Below are 19403 nucleotides of genomic sequence, written 5' to 3'. Positions count from 1 at the left end.
TAACAGCTTCCTATTTGACAAATTTTGAGAATATTGCACAACCTTTAATAAAATACTACAACATTATGTAAAGTATATATTTAACTTGCTTACATGCAACTGAGTAGCTGGCCTAAAGCTATGTTAAACTGTAATGACACATATATGCTTTTTCTACAAAGAAAGGTCACATATTCTAAACTAAAAGCTCTTTAAAATCAAGAATTATGTGAACTGATACATTTAGTTTCCAAAGAAATGGAAAAAGTGAGCTTTATTTTTCCCTTCAGTTGGGTAAAAATGTCTTTTTAATAACAATAGGGCAAACACTTTTTTTCCTCAAAACCAGCTGTTTTAGATTTTATCCCAATGTATTCTTCCATACACATTTACTCCACTCAAAACATAGTATTAATATTAGTCTTTAAGGAATTACTCACCCAATGAAAGCCACCATCTGCTCCACGATGTGCTTGCTGAAAGTTACTATAACAAAGATTTTCTGAAAGAAAACACCAGTTAAAATAATCAATTATTTACAAGAATTATCTGTAAATTCCAAAGCATAATCGTCTAAAAGAACGTGGTGTGCTGCCCTTAGCTGTAATTTAATATATATATTTTAGAATAAGAAACTATTTAATTCAGATGGTAGTTGGTATTTTAAAAGATGCTTTCCTTAGGCCAGGCTGTTGTCTTTTACTAGGTTACAGGACTGTCTCAGACTGAGTCATGAAACCTGAGCCTGGGAGGGGACAGTGGAGAAATCACCCTTTCTATCTTAAGAGTTGTATACAAAGCAGAGCCCACTATGGGCTCAAAGCTGCTTACTCTAACAGAAGCCTCACCTGAATGTACTTCAGAGATTTTAGGAAGACAGCCTATCTTTTTAGGAAGGTTTTACAGCAACACTTTCAAAGTTTCTAGAACCTGAACAAGCCTGATCTTCCAGGCTTAGGGCTAAATGGACTTTTCAAGTTTTTAGTTTGCTGAGAATGAAATTTTCCCTCTGTTAATTAAAGATATTGATGCCTGACACTAAAACAGAAAAAAGAGGGCTGGGTGTGGTGGTGCATGTCTTTAGAGCACTCGGGAGGCAGAGGCAGGAGGATCTCTGAGTTTGAGGCCAGCCTGGTCTACAGAGGGAGTTCCAGGCCAGTAAGGACTTCACAGAGAGACCCCATCTTGACACAAACAAACAAAAAACCCCAGATATCTTTAGGGCTAATAGCAAATATTCTCAGCTTCATTCAACACATGTGAGCATAAAGTACTTATTATGGATAACATCAGGCAATAGTAAGGGCTTTTAGGAAACAAAATGCTGAGAACTCTTCTTAAATCTTGATTTTTCTACAAATGGTAGAAATCTAGTACAGAAACTCTCTCTCTCTCTCTCTCTCTCTCTCTCTCTCTCTCTCTCTCACACACACACACACACACACACACACTCACCACTGACATGGAAGTGCAGGGAATGGAAAGGTCACGCCTAGCTTTAGCACTGACTAGGGATTCAACAGTTTCTATTTAACTTTAGCTTATAAGGATGCATAATAATTCTGTGAATAAGGCTGGATTCCTGGAGTTTCTCCAAGTTCCTGACAACGAGCGCTTTGCCACTGTTGTTTGTTCAATAATTATGTTAGCCAACGTAACCAACGGAGAGGCGGGAATAAAACAAAGGTCAGCGGTCTTCTTCCCCACTCGCTACAACCATGAGGGGCTGAGCAGGCAAGATGGCTCAAAGGAGAGTGCACACCAGAGTACTAGGAATGGTGAAGGATAACAGCCTATCGAGACAGCCGTTAAAGTAAATGTAGAGGGGAAAGCAACAGTCCAGTGGTCCACACCAAAAACCAGTTATTCTTGGAGCCATAAATCTTTCAACAATCCACAGAAATAATGGTTGTGACTTTCAGTGATTTCAACACCATAAGCTTTCCCTACCATCATTGCCTAACAATGCAACATCAGCCTGTGCCCAATAATTGCACAACTTCATTGCTTGAGAAACAAAACAAAATTTCCTTTTTATATGTAACAGCTTAAAAATTCACTGGGCTGGGTAGGACATAAAATGTATCAGCCATTTAAGAACCCATGTCTCAGTCTTGAAAGCTGTAAGCCAGAGTTGGGATTCTACCATATAAGCATAAAGCACAAATCAGTGAACATTTTTCCTCATTCATGTGTATACAAGAAACAAGGGAACCAGGTGGTGGCACATACCATTAATCCCAGCACTCAGGAGGAAGAGGCAGCTGAAACTCAAGAGTTTGAAGCCAGCCTGGACTACAAAGAGAGCTCTGTACAGCCAAGGATACAGAGAGAGCATGTCTCAAAAACCAATCAATCAATCAAACAAGCAAGCAAACAAAGAACAAATCCAAACAAACAAAAAAGCCCAACAACAATAAAACCTACCAAACCAAACAGAAAAAAAAAAAACCACTCTCAAGGGAAAAGGCTATGTAAGATAAAGATCTGAGCAGAGGAAGTGAAGAACTGTGCCCGAGGCAACACAGAAGAGACCACGTGCTAAAGTGCCCTTAATGGCCAAAACCAAGGAAATAAGCTTTCTGACCCTTAAGGCTCACAATCCAGTTTTGTGTGTGTGTGTGTGTGTGTGTGTGTGTGCGCGCACACACTTTCAGGGGATGCAGACAGGCAAAACCAATAGTCATGGTGAGTAAGATGCACACAATCATGTTAATTTTCTTCTTCATTTGGGAACAAGATAAGAATCCTCTTCTAGGCTGAATCTACCTAGTGAACAGGGAAGTTTTGATCCAACATAGTAGATGTACTGGTGGGAATTTTTTCAAAGAAGATTAACAGACAGCAAGACATTAATAAAAATAACTTATTGGAAAGCCATCTAAAGTGAAGCTGAGAAAAAAAAGAATAAAATAAAAGCAAATGGAGAGCTGGGCTTTAGTAGAATACAGAAGAATTTGTGTGTGGGTGTTTCTCTGGACTCTCAAACTGACCAAAATGTTTATATTACTCATTAATACTGCCTACTCAGGGAATGAGAAAGGCTTGTTCTAAGTTACATCTGGATGCACATCAAGTGACATGCCTTAATAAGGCAAGTTACTATGTGCAATGGAACACAGTAAACATATCCCACAGTCAGGAAAAGAATCCAGACCCATGCCTTGGAAAGACAAATGGGTTTTCTTTCTTTTTTCTCTACATAGTAGGTAGAGGAACAACTTCACCTTCCGCAGTTTGTTTTGAATTCCAGGTCCTAAGGCAAGGCTTTTTCCTTCTAAACTTTAAGTTTCTCTATGCACAACTACCTCACACCCATCATTGGTCCTGATAGTCAGCCTGTAGTAAAACATTTACTTTCCTTAGTGGACCTGGGTTCAAATTCCATCTGTCAGCATTCTTGACACATATTGCTTATTAGCAACTTAAGTATGAGTACTGTACTCAGAACACGTCCTTTATACCAGAATTCTACGGAGTTTAAAGTATGAGGTATGGGGGAGGGGGACTGGGAAAGGGGAAGGCTTTTAGAATGTAAACAAAGAATATAGAACATAAATTAAAAAAATTAAAAAAAAAAGTAAGAAGTGTGGGCAGGAGAGATGGCTCAGCGGTTAAGAGCTCTGCTCTTCCAGAGGTCCTGAGTTCAAATCCCAGCAACCACATGGTGGCTCACAACCATCTGTAATGAGATCTGACGCCCTCTTCTGGTGTGTCTCACCAGAGAGCCACAGTGTGGGCACATACATAAAATAAATAAATAAATCTTAAAAAAACAAAAACAAACAAACAAAAAACTGGGTGGTGGTGGTGCACACCTGTAATCCCAGCACTTGGGAGGCAGAGGCAGGCTGATTTCTGAGTTTGAGGTCAGCCTGGTCTACAGAGTGAGTTCCAGGACAGCTGGAGCTACACAGAGAAACCCTGTCTTGAAACACCAAAAAAAAAAAAAAAAAAAAAAAAAAGAAAGGAAGGAAGGAAGGAAGGAAGGAAGGAAGGAAGGAAGGAAGGAAGGAAGGAAGAAAAATAGTATGAGGTACAATATGAATTGAGCCAGGCAGTGGTGGCAAATGCTTTTAATCCTAGCACTTAATAGGCAGAGGCAGGCAGATAGATGATCCCTGAGTTTGAGGTCAGCCTGGTTGGCAGATTGAGTTCTAGGATAGCCAAGGCTACACAGAGAAACAAAACAAAGCAGAATTGGTATATCTTAGAAGAAAATCTACTTATGATGTTTAAAATGTATTATCAATTTTGACCGGGCGATGGTGGCACACGCCTGTAATCCCAGCACTCTGGGAGGCAGAGGCAGGTGGATTTCTGAGTTCGAGGCCAGCCTGGTGTACACCAGAGTGAGTTCCAGGACAGCCAGGGCTACACAGAGAAACCCTGTCTTGAAAAAGCCAAAAAAAAAAACCAAAAAAAAAAAAAACAAACAAACAAACAAAAAAAAAACCCAAAAACAAACAAAAAAAATAGCTACATGTAACGTGCTTAGAATTCAAATTTTATAACAATTTTCCTTATGGGTGTGGCCCTGGTAGGTCTACCATGCTTCAGGGGAAGGCCATATATCTATGAGTACATGTGTAGCACAAACTGGATTAGATTAATTCAAAATTAAAACAGGTATGGAAGGTGGTGAGGAAGGAAGTGAATAAAATGAAAATATATTGTACAAAAAAAAAGAAATAGGCAATAAAAATTATAATAATATAAAGAAAGTTACTATATTCAAGAAGTATAAAATAAGACATACAGATTTACAGATTATGGGGCTGAAGAGATAGCTTAGCAGTTAAGAGCACTTGCTGCTCTTGAAGAGAACTAGGGTTTGGCACCAAAGGGACAGCTTCTCCAGCCTCTGTGGCACCAGGTGTGCATATAGAGCACATGTCATGCAGGTGAAACATTCAGACACATGAAACAAAGTATATGTACAGATTACATTAACTGTTACAATAGGAATTATAATGACTGAGTACTTAGGCCTTAACTCAAAAAGCTATGTCAGCATTGGTTTTGTTTTTTGAGACAGGCTTTCTCTGTGCAGCCTGGAACTCACTCTGTAGACCAAGCTGGCTTCGACATCCACTTGCCTCTGCCTCCTGAGTGCTGGGTTTAAAGTCATGCACCAACATGCCAGACATCCCTCCCTCCTTTAAAAGATTTCTTTGTGTGTGGGTGTTCTGTCTGCATGTATGTCCATGAATGTATGTGCATTCAGTGCCTGCAGAGGACAGAAGAGGATGTTAGATCCTCTGGGGTTAGAGCACATGGTTGTTAGCAGCCATGTGAGTGCTGTGAACTGAACCAGGGTCCTCTGGAAGAGCAGCCAGAAATGCTGAGCCATTTCTCTAGTCCCTTATCATCGCTGGGGATAGACTTTTATTTTTAGAAACATTAGTTCATTGTTCTTAACTTTCTTTTTTTAGCAAATTCTTATTTGCTGTGAAACACACTGATTTACAAAAATTCTTTCTTAGATTTTTTTATTACTGAGAGTTGCTCTTAGATGGAACAATTCAAGGAGCAGCCACTTCTCCTTCACTTATGTTCTTAGTCTATTTGTGAGTATATATCTTAAAGATGTTAAGAGTGGCTCTGGGGAGTAGCAGAGTCTCAGTTCTCTAACCACTCAGCCCATATGTCCTCACAGCTTCACTACCCTTCTCTTGCCCACAAACATCTACCTGGTCGGTAAAGGATATTGGTGACAATCCAGGAAGTGCTATGCAGTGTGTGAAGGAAAGCAAGAATCAATGAAAGGTGATCCTCTTTCAGGTGGTGGTCATGTACATAGCTTTTGACTGTGTACATGAAAATCATATGCATTTCCTTACACAAGTACACTACTTACTTTTTTTTTAATAAAGAAAGCAAGAAGGAAGAGAAAAGAAAAACAAACAGCAGAATTTACTTACTTCTAAATTTGCATACTTTATTATCTAACTGATAGAAGGAAGAAGCAAGCAAGACCTTGGTCCTATCAAGGTTCTATCAAAATCATTAAGCAGTGACTCAGCTATAATTACCTGGATATGCATTTTAATGATTGCTTTTCCAATCAGGGTTGCACCAAAGAAAGTCCAAAAAGGTACAAGGAAGTGTCCACATGTTATTCCAGCCAGGTCAAACAGGGGATTTGGAATCTACCAAGAGAAGAAAAAAAAAAGACTTCTATGAATAATTCAAGAAAATGTTTTTAAAACCCATTGGTGTGTGGTGTCCTGCTTTAAACAGTGCTTTCTATATGACACAAGATAAAGGACCCTGGTGAGCATATGACACTGTTCAGGAGACTAGCAAGGAGTTCTAATAGCAGTCCCCAAGCTGGATCTCATTCTCGGTAGACTGCCATTCTATAAGACCACAGCAAACTAAGATGCACCTCAAACAAACAGTTTTCAACACAGAAGGAATGGATACAACCTTGGATCTGCAGAAATTTAATCCCTTTTAGTAGATTTCTGCTCCTTTGGTGGCTGTTTTCCTTGGTAAGGTATGAATGAATTAGAGAAGTTCTAAGTAAATTCTTACCCAAAACACAATTATCTGGAGATAATTGTGTTCATATCTTCAGTAAACATGTGAAATCTCAACTACACTTACTGGTGGATGCTTTCAACATTTAAACTTACTACGTGCCTCAGCTATAGGCTTTGGGAGGCAAGGCAGGCAGGGGTACAAGGTTACTCTTGGCCACAAAGTGGATTCAGGACAGAGTGGGTTGAGGTCCTGCTCAAAAATAATTCATTATTTGTATTTTATATCAAGAATGCCTACAGCTCTGGGGCCATGTGGCCATATTTTAAAAAGATCAAGGGTGGAGGATGAGAGCACACCAACTCAGATGTCTTGAGTACTCTATCCTAGACAAAGAAGTGACTCACAATAAACACCTTTCCAAACATTCCCACATTAAAACAATTTCATGTAAAAATGTGAAGAAACCACAACAGTTTTTGAGCACTTTACTTATTTTTCTCCCACAGAAATACCCTGGACTGTTGGCTGAACCATTTGTAAACCAATTAATTTATATAATTTTATTTTTGAACTCTGAAAGAAAAGCCCAGTTGTTTAAAAAAAATATTTACCACATGCAGTTTTCTCGTACTACTGTGAAGACTAAATAAGAACTCAAGCACTCTCTGCCGTGACTATTGGACTCTGCATTCAGACTCTGTACAGCCTCCTCTTCCTGTAACTACAGCGTGCAAAGGCCACACCTTACCTTTCTTTTTTATGTGATCACAAGTCTATCAAATACAATTTTGTTCATTTTCTCTTTCCCTCTCCCTCTCCCCCCCCCCCCTTTCTTTGAGACAGGGTTTTTCTGGGTAGCCCCAGCTGTGCTAGAACTCACTGTGTAGACCAGACTGGCTTTAAGCTGAGGAGATCCTCTGAAATTAAAGGAGAGCACTACCACTACTCTAGTGTTTATTTATTTATTTTATGTATGTGAGTACACTGAAGTGATCTTCAGAAGAGGGCATGGGATCCCATTAAGGATGGTTGTGGTTGGTGGGCATTGAATTCTGGAGGAGCGGTCTCTGGCCCAGCTATTGTTCATTTTCATGCTTTAATCCATAGTAAATAGGGGAGTTTTCAATTCTCACACACATGGTGGTTAACAACCACCTGTCACTGTACTCCTAGTGGATCCAACACCCTCTTTTTGCCCCTGCAGACCCAGTAACAGATATGCATACACACAAAACACCCATGTATAATAAAATAATAACAACACAAACAAACAAAAACCCTACAGGAGTGCTTTAAAATTTCCTCTCAACTAGGATTTTATCTTAGTTTAAATGTCGACATGAAGGTAATTAACAAGTATCCTTTAACTTTCATTAAAAAAATCTTAGAAAAAATTCGTAGACAGCCAAACTTATCTTTAAATTTAACTTAACTCTAACTGTATGTGAGATATGGATTCCAATATAAGGAATGCACAGAATGGATGGTTAGCTTTTAACGCACAGGCAAAGAGTGACCATGAATAAAGATTTCCTGCTTTGGGAAATGAAAAGCATTTCATTTTCCCCAGGCACATACTATATGATATTTATTTTACTTATTTTGTAGAAAAGAATGGTAAGACAGAGTAAGACATTTCCACCATTAAAAAGATCTGAACCCAGGCAACTGGTCTCAGATTAAGAACATTATTATCTATATTACTTTTCACCTCCCTCTCCCCATCCCTCCCTCCCCCCTCTTACACACACACACACACACACACACACACACACACACACACACACACACACAAACACAGACACTCTCTCACATACAGGATTTCTCTGTGAAATTCTGGATTTCCTGGAACTCACCCAGTAGACAAGGCTAGCCATGAACTCACAGAGATGTGCCTGCCTCTATCTACCAAATTCAGGGATTAAAGGCATGGTTACTACACTGGGTTTTTAACACTGTATTTGAACTGTCTGTAATTACCGGCTTCTAGATCTTTGGGATAGAAAACACCTCTCACTTTTCTCCTTCTTTGGTTTTTGTTGCTATTTGCTGTGTTTTGGTTTTGACTGAGACTGGTTGTTTTACAACTCGCCATGTAGACCAGACTGTCCTCAAACTCAAGTCAGAATGGTCTTGAGTTTATAGCTCTCCTCCAGCCTCAGAGCCCCAAGTGCTAAGACTGAAGGTGTGTGCTATCACTATCACTACCTGTTTCTCATTTACTCCTAGGATGCAGTAGCTGATGAAAAGCTGATAAATCACAGTAAAAATAAATGGGCATGTATGTGAGAAGCTCTATATTGTTCTTGCAAAAATGTTTTATCTTGTGTGTGTGTTCTCACACACATGCATGTGAATGCCAGAGGAATATTTTAGGTATCTTCTCCCTTTCCTTGGATTGTTGGGACTGAACTCAGATTCTGCATCCTCAGGTCACAGTGCCTTTAGGTGCTGAGTCATCTTACTAATGCACAAATTGTTTTGGAGATAGCGTCTCACATATACGAGGCTGAACTCAAACCCTCACATCTGTTGTGTCACCAGGGATCACTCTGAACTTCTGATCCCCTTGCCCCGCTCTCGGGGCTAGGCAGAGGCTGTGTCTGACACACGTGGTTTTCACAAATATTCTCATAAATCCTATTAGCCTTGTGAGATAGCCTCCTTGGGTCACTTTATATCTGTTGTTACTGTTGTCATAGAGACTTCACTGGGAAAATGTCTAGTACTTCCAGGATCAAGAATAGCAATTCAGGTTGGGCGGTGGTGGCGCATGCCTTTAATCCCAGCACTCTGGGAGGCAGAGCCAGGCGAATATCTGAGTTTGAGGCCAGCCTGATCTACAGAGTGAGTTCTAGGACAGCCAGGGAAACCCTGGGGAGTGGGGGTGGGGAAGAAGAATAGTAATCAGGCATGTCGACATTTTGGTTTATGAGTGTGTGCACATTTATGTGTACCAGGGATCCATCTGTCTTCATCTCCCATCCTGCTATCACTGATATTACAGGTGCATGCCACTACCCAGATGTTTTATGGGGATTCTGAGAATCCAAACTGAATTCCTCATGCTTCCAAGGTACCTGCCCAAACCTAAACAGGAGCCAAGATATCTCAAGTCAAGTTTTAAAGGAATCTTCTTATTAATACTTGAAACTCTGGAAAAAGACTTCCTGATTAATTTCATTATTAATTCTTCATAGGAATAATGGATTTTGCTTCTTGTTACTGAATCAAGCCTTGAAGACTGAAGCCACCCTAGTCTACAAAGAGAGTCCATGACAGCTAGGACTTGCTATACAGAGAAACCCTGTATCGGAAAACCAACCAATCAACCAAACAAACAAACAAACAAAAGGGGCTGGAGGGGTGGCTCAGAGGACAGTTCAGTTTCCATATCTAATGACTTTTGCAGGCATCAGACATGAATGTGATACACATACATACATGAAAGAACACAAAACACTAAAATGCACAACTAACTGATCAAAATATATTCATAGCATTTAGTAAAATTTGTAACTTTAAATATAATCTACTTACAGAAGCACAGGCCAAAATTCCAAAAAATCCAACTTTCTGTACTAGTTTTTGAACTGCCAGTTTAGCCCGTGATGCAAAGTCCTGTAAAACAAATGTTTTGGAATATTAATAAAAAGTGCAAAGAAGAAGAGCAACTTTTATTTTTAAAAATTTCCATTCTTTTGTTTCTTTGTGGTTGCATATGTACACATACACATGTGCAGATGGTTCCCTCTGTCCACCATGCAGGTTCTGGGGAGTGAATGAGGTCATTACGCTTGTAGACAAGTATCTTTACTCAAAGAGGCATCTTGCTGCCCCTAAAGATAACTATTTATGATAGTTTATGGTATTATATATCTTACAATCTGATACCAATTGATTCTTATTTGATTGTGTACAGATTTTTGCTTTGTACTGAACGCTGGCCTTGAACTCATGATCCTTCTATCTCTCCTCCAGGGTGCTGGGAGTAAAGGTATATGTATCACTCCCTGACTCATACTGATCCATACTGAGTAGCAGGTTGTTTGTGGGAAAACATTCAAGTCTTCAAAAAGTACCACATCCTTAAAGTCTTCCCACATTTAAGAATGGATTGCTGTATCTTTGGGGTTCTCTCTGGATGCTCTAAAGAAGACAAAATATGGTAAACCACATGTGCTAAATAACTGTTTGAAACCCTGGTTTATCCTTTTTCTTTTTCCTGTAATAACTTAACAGACTCAATCTCCAAATAACAGCATGGTAGAAAGGCAGAGTTTTCAGGACAATGAAGACATCTGTGCCTAAACTAGCCATTTTGAAATTCATGCTACCATATCACAGAGTTCTGGAACTATCCCTCATCCCATATGCACCCTTGCACCTGCTAACCACCATCTCTTCATCCTCCCCTTCCCATGCCCAAGAGAAGAAATTATTCTCTTGCTTACTTTAGACCAACATGTTAGCTTTCACATCCCAGTGACAATTAGTGGTATTTATCTTTCTGTCCTTGAATTTTTGTTGTGTTTTGAGAAGGGGTTTCTCTGTGTAGCCCTTGATATCCCAGAACTCAGAGTTACCTGTCTCTGCCTCCCAAGCACTGGGATTAAAGGCCTGGCCACTATGCCCAGATGGAAGTTTTATTTTTTTACAAACGGTGAAAGTCAGTTTGTTGACATTTTCATTTATCTATATAGACATCTCCCTGTTTCATGATGACGACAACCACTAGAGAGAACTACCTGTCTCTAACTCATATGGTCATACGGTGCCATGCCTTGCTCTTACTTATGTGATGATTATCTAGCCTTGGGTCCTAACACTTGCTCAGCAAACCTTTCCTCACTGAGCCATCTCCCCAGCCACACCAATAAAGTTTTAATTTGAAGTAGTCTTAAGGATTGAATTCATGGCCTCCATGAACTTTAACTGAAATATCCCAGATCTAAAAATTTAATAGGAAAATCATTCTTTTATCACCCTACATGTTTTACATCATAAATGTAATCTTGCTTTCTTAGTTGCCAGTCAAGTTAAAAAGTCATGTATTTGTTTGAGAACAGGTCTCACTGTATAAGCCTGAGTCCCAGCCTGGAACTCCTAGGGCTCACCCAGCTTCTTCCTCTCAGTGCTAAGATTAAAGGCATGGGCCACCATGCCTCATACATTGTTTTGTTTTATTGTTGTTGTAAATTACATTGTGTCCTAGGAACCAAATCTAGGCCCTCTGCAGGAATAGAGAGGCCACACCTCTCAACAGCACAGCCAGCTTTCTAGCCCTCAGTACTTTTTATCATTTGTGTAATTTTTAAAAAAAAAAAAATAAATTTCCAATCAGATAAGAGTGCCAGCGTCTTCCCCATTACCACAAACTCTGCGGTTGACCGTCCTCCACTGTAGGGAATTACAGGGGCAGCTCAGCTAGAGCACAATGTCTTCTTGGTCATGGTGTCTCCAAGTTTTGTTTGTTTCTGTGTGTAGCCCAGGCTGTCCGGGATACCAGGCTGGCCTCAAACTCACAGAGGCCTGCCTCTGCCTCATGAGTGCAGAGATTAAAGGTATGTGCCACTACCGCCCAGTGGTACAAGTATTTGTATAATCTGACAGTTATTTTCATGTTGATTTTAATGTCCATGAATTATAATATTGGTATTTTAACTTGCTTTTAAAACATCCAATGAGTAGCCAGGTGGTGGTAGCGCACACCTGTAATCCCCAGCACTCTGGGAGGCAGAGGCAGGCAGATTTCTGAGTTCGAGGCCAGCCTGGTCTACAGAGTGAGTTCCAGGAAAGCCAGGGTTACACAGAGAAAACTGTCTCGAAAAAAACTAAATCCAAACAACAACAACAAAACAAAACAAAAACATCCAGTGAGAGAATTTTACTCTCTTTTTATATTATTTGGCAATTCACAGTAAAAAGCCAGGAGTGTCAACTAACATCACCAGAAAAAAACTCTCAGTTCCTAAAGTTTAAAGGAAATATTTTAAACAAAAGCTGCTGTCTTTTATTTCAAGTACAATGAATAAGCCAAATGAAAATATGTAGCAATAATATTTTTAAATAAAAACAGAAGAAAAAGATTACTAAGAAATTTATTATGTTAGGCATTCATTTCTCCAGTTATATATAAAAGAAAATTAACATTTCACTTGAATATTCTTGTATTTGTGGGAACAATGCTGAGAGTCAAATAAAAAATTGCATCTTCAATTGTCATTTTCCATTTTATAAAAAAAAATCTGTACTACAAAAAATAAATTCCTTTTTATAGTTTCATTTCTCTGTATTCACATTTCACAACCTTTATCTATTTCACAATTTAAGTGCCTGAGAGGACATGTTCACTCTCTACCTCTCCTTAAATAAACCACATAATTCACAATTAGTACCATGTACCATTTTCTATTTTTCTCAGTTATAAACCCATTATCTGGAAAGTTCCATTTCCCAGCCCCACCCACAGTGACTAGGCATTTATTGTGCTTGCACTTTTGAAACAGCTGAAGATATGAGCAACATATTCTCCAACGCCGTGAGAAAGCAGAGGCCGAAACAGCCATTTATACCACCAGAGGCTCCAAGGCCTAATGGAGGAAACAGGCCTTAAAGTACACTATCCCCAGATCACTGCTGCTTTATATTTCCTGTAAAAAAAAAAGGGGGGGGGAGGGATTACCAGAGAAGAGAAATTACAGGACTGACTGTAAGCAGAAAAATGCTCATCTTTGGCTGCAACATTTTAAGTATAGTATATTAAATAATATTTATCTCCAAGCAGTAACAGTATACCATTTTTTATCTCACGGAAAGACCTCTTTATTTATTGAATTGGTTTTGGTCTTTTGGAACTAGCTTTGTAGTCCAGACTGGCCTTGAACTCACAGAGATCCACCTGCCTCTGACCTAGAAGGATGGATTAAAAGTGTTCATTAGCATGCCCAGCTAAAAAAACCAACCAACCAACCAAACAAACAAAAAAAACCTTTTTAAAAGCAGCATTTAAATGAATGTAACAATCCTGGAGAAAATACTGTATTGTCTCAGTATCTCATGCAAGTTTAAGTAACCTGTCTTTTCTTTTAACTGAATTCTTTTTTTTAATGTGTGTTCTGCCAGATGTTTTTCTGGTGCCCACAGAGGCTAGAAGATGGCACTGGATCCTATAAAACAGAAGTTACAAATGATGGGTGCTGGGAATTGAACCTGGGTGCTCTGCAAGAGTGGCAAATGCTTTTAGTTGATGAGCTATCTTTCCAGTCCCTAAGCTGCCTTTTGTTTTTTCAAAGATTCTTTATCTAATTACTTGTGCTTTTTCTGTTTTGTTTTTGTTTTGTTTTGTTTTTTAATTTCTTTATTATATGTAAGTACACTGTAGCTGTCTTCAGACACCCCAGAAGAGGGCCTCAGATCTTGTTAGAGATGGCTGTGAGCCACCATATGGTTGCTGGGATTTGAACTCATGACCTTTGGAAGAGCAGTCGGTGCCCTTAACCACTGAGCCATCTCTCCAGCCCTTGTTTTTGTTTTTGAGACAGGCTTTCTCTGTGTAGTCCTGGCTGTCCTCAAACTCACAGAGATCTACCTCCTGAGTGCTGGAATTAAAGATGTGTACCATAACCACCAGGCCTTAAAGATTTATTTCTATTATTATTTTAATATTTTATTGAGTGTTTATGAATTTCACATTATATACACCAATTCCATTCATCTTCCTGTCCCTTCATATCTCCCCTCTGCCCTTATAACCTCCCCACCAAAAGGAATTAAAATAGACTACACACACACACACACACACACACACACACACACACCTACCTACCTGTCCTGGAACATGTAGCGTGCCACAGTATGTCACACAGTATATATACCCTTTTGTCTACACATCTTTACTTGAAAAAATGTGTTGCAATGAGTCATTGGTCTGGTTCAAGGCCCCTGGCTTCTGTTACACTATTAATACTGGAACCTCACCAGGACACCTCTTGGCTATTCTATTGTTGCCCTATGTAACAAAGGTCCTGCAGCTCTGGATCTCCAGGACCAGCCCTTTCATGCGCTCCAGCAGATCACAGATGGGGTGAGCTGACTCAAAGCTCTGGATCTGGGCCTGGTAGGGAGCTGAGTTGGTCAGCCCCCAGCTCTCCTACACATCCAGGGCCAACTCTGCTTTCTTGCTCTCATGACCTCAGAGGCCAGCTCACCTGCCTGCCACAAATGGGCAGTTGGGGAGGGGACATCTCTCCCTTGCCCAAGCCACGCACACAGTCTAGGGGTGGGGCTAGGTTACCTGTACTCATGCCCCAGGGGTTTGCCCAGCTCCAACCCTGATGGTTGGGTAGGCACGGGTGTTTTAATTGAATGCCACATGTGTGCCTGATGTCACAGAGGCCAGAACAGGGTATCAGATTCCCTGGTATTGTAGTTAACTAATGGCTGTGAGCTGTCATGTGGGTGTTAGGAATCTGAACCCAGGTCCTCTGAAACAGCCAATGCTTTTAAATATTTCTCCAGCCCCTGACATTCTCTTCTTAATGAACAGAATTCTAAGATTACACACATCTTGCAAATACATACTGTGTGCTATGGGTTGACACAGTCTATACGGCAGAGTGTGCAGAAAAGCAATCTTTGAATCAGGCCGGGCGGTGGTGGCGCATGCCTGTAATCCCAGCACTCTGGGAGGCAGAGGCAGGCAGATTTCTGAGTTTGGGGCCAGCCTGGTCTACAAAGTGAGTTCCAGGACAGCCAGGACTACACAGAGAAACCCTGTTTGGGGGTGGGGGGAAGAAAGGTAATCAGCCACGGAGACACTGCCTTGTGAACGAAACCATCATAAAAGGGACAGCTCTACTGGCTCCCACTCCTTTTTTTCAATTTTTTCTGAGACAGAGTTTCTTTCTCTGTGCAGCTTTAGCTGTCCTCGAACTGGCTCTGTAGACTAGGCTGCTCTCCAACTCAGAGATCTGCCTGCCTTTGCCTCCTCAGTACTGGGATTAAAGGTGTGTGCTATCACTTCCAGGTACTCTTTTCTTTAAAAAGAAATTTTGGAATTAAATATAATTATATAATTACATCTTTCTTACCTGTAATCTTTCCTATGTATCTTCCCCTTGCTGTCTCAAATTTATGGTCTTCTTTTTCTTTATTGTACATACATACTCTTTTTTTTTTCCTTTTTTTCTCGAGACAGGGTTTCTCTGTATAGCCCTGGCTGTCCTGGAACTCATAGACCAGGCTGGCCTCGAACTAGAAATCAGCCTGCCTCTGCCTCCCAAGTGCTGTGATTAAAGGCGTGCACCACCACCACCACCACCACCCGGCTGGTGCATACATACTCTTAGTTATATTCCTAAATATATAAATATAACCTGCTCCACCCATATAGTATTACTTTTACGTAGACAACTGCAGGGTCAACCACTTGGTCCTTCCTTCCCTCTCTTTTACCATGATGCACTCTAACACACTGTCTTGCAATAAGAGGCCTTCACAGGCTATGGCCCACATGTCATGAACATACAGAACTATATAAGCTAAATAAAGTCTTAAGGTGTATAATTTACTCAGTTACTGTTATTCTGCTAGAGCAGGAGAGAACAGACTACAATACTATTTCTACAGACATTTATTTCAGTTACACATATGTTAGGCTCTGGAAAAAGTACAATGTACAATGCATTTTGGTATTGTGGGCTATAGCAAAAATTGCACCTAAACCAGTATCAGTGATCAAACCTCAACTTAGCATAAAGCAAGTTTCATGACACTTCACCAAAACTATACCTTCAAATATTTAATAGAAATTGGTAAGTGTTTTTTTTCCCCTGAAAATAAGATACATGAGGCCAGTGAGATAGCTCAGTGGATAAAGGGAACTGTGGCCAAGAGACAACCTACATTTGATTCCCAAGAACCCAAATGATGTAAGGAGAAACAAACTTGTCCAAGCTGTCCTCTGATCTCTATATGCGAGCTGTATGTATCCTCCCTGCCAGTAAGTAAATACACAAGTAAATACATAAATATGCAAAAATCACATGAAGGCATATGAGGTAGTATATACTGTAATCCTGGTATTGTGAGGCTCTGTTTTAAGAAAATAAAAAAATTGTTATATGTAATTTACAATGAAGAACAAACATTTCAAGTGCTAAAATAGTAGGCTGTTAATCACAACCAGGCTTCCATGGATTCATGGTATATAGATGTAAAGGGTCACCAAATTTACTTCTGCACAGGAATAGGCAGTTCAAATATTTTCCAAACCTAAGTACAAGGGCTGAGGAGGGCGGTGTGCTAGAGCACTTGCTGAACAAGCATCAAGATAGAGTTTAAGTCCCAGGCTGGAAAAAGCCCAGCAAAGTGGGAGACAGTGGACAATGGGACCTGCTGTTGAGGGGCGGGGGGGAGAGAACACTCCTGTCAAAAGAAACAGGGCTGACATGATAGAGCCAGGACATCTGGTGCCTTCCTCTGTCCCCCCTGCACATATACAGGGTGCTTATGCACCTGCACACACATGTATATACCACCACATGCATATACCACCACATGCACACGCTTTTTTTTTTTTTTTTTTTTTAAAAAGACAGGGTCTCTCTATGTAGCTCTAGCTATCTTGAATCCTTTTTACACAGAGCAGGGTAGCCTCAAAAATCACAGAGATCTGCCTGCTTTTGCCTTCTGAGTGCTGAGATTAAAAATGTGTGATAAGATGCCTGGCTCATACAGATTTCTTTTTAAAACAGAGACAGAACAAATGTACACTATACAAATTAAACATATACATTTTGATGGATTTTACAAAAACAAAAGTGTTAAGAACCACTGGGATGAGACACAGAACATTAGTCTAAGAAGTCAGTCCTTTTATTGGAGTAATCACCCTCCTGAATGTTTAGAGCTACAGTTTTAGCTTTTCCTATTTTTGAGCTTAATAAGAATAGGATTCTTGCAGTATGTCCTCTTGCAGGTCTTGTTAGCTCTGCATTATATCTAGTGTTTCTTCCATGCTGTTAATGTGGAGTAACGAAACTGCTAAAGTGATATGCATTATTCTATTGTAGGAATATACCACAATTTGTTCTAATTTTAGTATAATACTAAGGTTGTTGTCAGTTTGAGATAATTATAAATAATACACAGTGGTGGCACATATCTTTAATCCCAGCATTTGAGAAGTAGAGGCAGGTGGACCTCTGTGAATTCAAGGACAGCCTGGTCTACAGAGTCTATAGATCTACAACGGCCAGGGCTACCCTGTCTTAAAAAACCAAACCAAGCCACAAAACCCAAAAAACTCAAACAAACCATGTGTGTGTGTGTGTGTGTGTATGTGTGTGTAAAAAAATCAATCTCCCACAAGTACTGTTACTGTTATTTTGGATGGGTCTCACCACATAACCCAATCTTATCTAGAACCATTGGGTCTTGATGCATCACAGTACTGTCCTAAGTGTGCCTGACTTAATCTAACTTAAACACTCTCTTTGTTTTGTTTCATTCTTATTTTGAAACAGGATCTCACTATGTAACCCTGGCTGCCCAAAATTCTCCATTAGACCCAATCTGATCTCAAACTCACAGAGATCTGTTTGCCTCTGTCTCCTAAATGCTGAGATTAAAGATGTGTGCCACCACACCTGGACAGGCCCAGCTGTTAAATGTTAATGTTAAGGCCTAAGAGGTAGCTCAGGTTAAGAAAGCTTGCTCTCTTTCAGAAGACCAGAGTTCAGTTCTGTGAACCCATGTTAAACAACTCACAACCTTCTATAACTTCAGCTCCAGGAGATCTAATACTTTCTATTGATTTCCATGACACTTGCACACATATGTGAATACACATACTCAAACATACATTAATACAAATAAAACAAATTCCTTTTAAAAAGTGGGGCTGGGGATGATGGTTGAATTTGTAAAGCACTTCTTACATATGATTTCTTTAAGATTTGTATCTAAGAGTTTTATTATGGGTTGGAAAAAGATTAAAATACTTTTTTGTTTGTTTTGTTTTTCAAGATAGAGTTTTGCTGTGTAGTTCTGGCTATCCTGGAACTCTCTCTGTACACCGGGATAGCCTCAAACTCAGAGATCCACTTACTTCTGCCACACAAGTGCTGGGATTGAAGGTATATACTACCACCACCCTGCTAAAATACATTTTTCAAGTTACATTTTAAAGAGTCAGTTCTCTTCACCATGTGGGTCCCAGAGATTTAACTCAGATCACCAGACTTTGTAGCAAACACCTATACCTGCTGATCCAGCTCACCAGTCCTAAAGTAATTTCATTGTTGTTTTTGTTATAAATAAGTTTGTATAAGTGCTCATATTCGAACTGGAAATAAAGAGAAATCTAAACACACATACACACATACAAAGTGGCTGGGTATCGTAGGTTGTGTAGCTGTAATCTTGGTTTTCCACAGGGTAAGGCACAAGGACTGCAAGTACAGGGAAAGAAACCCCATCCCGGCCAGGCAGTGGTGGCGCACGCCTTTAATCCCAGCACTTGGGAGGCAGAGGCAAGCAGATTTCTGAGTTCGAGGCCAGCCCGGTCTACAGAGTGAGTTCCAGGACAGCCAGGGCTACACAGAGAAACCCTGTCTCTAAAGCAACCAAGGCAATATATACCAGTGAATCTTCTAAGACAGTACATTACAGTAACAGACAGTCAGTGGGGGGGAAGGTCATAATTATTCAGATGAGCTTAAACAATGCTTTGAAAACAAGTTATGAAACAGGCATAGACAGAGAACATAGCCTGATAAGGAATGAGGATATTGAGCCTAGTAGCGCACACCTCTGACCCAGCACACGAGGCAGAAGCCAGTGGGACTATGGAAAACTGCAGCAGAAGTACTGAGTGAGGCCAGCAGGAGCATACAGAGCAAGTAAGGCTATACAGCAGGACCTTGTCTCAA

At 40.1% G+C, this 19403-nt stretch overlaps 1 protein-coding gene across 2 annotated transcripts in view; it reads right to left on the bottom strand.

The window, feature by feature from the left end:
* Positions 1-19403, bottom strand: part of Vmp1 (vacuole membrane protein 1) — a 102669-nt gene that overhangs the window by 16838 nt on the left and 66428 nt on the right. For both annotated transcript variants that reach the window (XM_052194321.1, XM_052194322.1), the window contains exons 8-10: positions 10009-10089; positions 6015-6131; positions 420-481 (exon numbers count right to left, since the gene is read on the bottom strand). In XM_052194321.1, coding sequence (XP_052050281.1) covers positions 420-481; positions 6015-6131; positions 10009-10089 — 260 coding nt within the window. The remainder of the gene's footprint in view (positions 1-419; positions 482-6014; positions 6132-10008; positions 10090-19403) is intronic.

This window comes from Apodemus sylvaticus, chromosome 10 (genome assembly GCF_947179515.1).
Source record: "Apodemus sylvaticus chromosome 10, mApoSyl1.1, whole genome shotgun sequence".
NCBI lineage: Eukaryota > Metazoa > Chordata > Mammalia > Rodentia > Muridae > Apodemus > Apodemus sylvaticus.
Note: the sequence above shows the minus strand (reverse complement) of the source record. Positions and strands in the feature narration are given on the sequence as shown.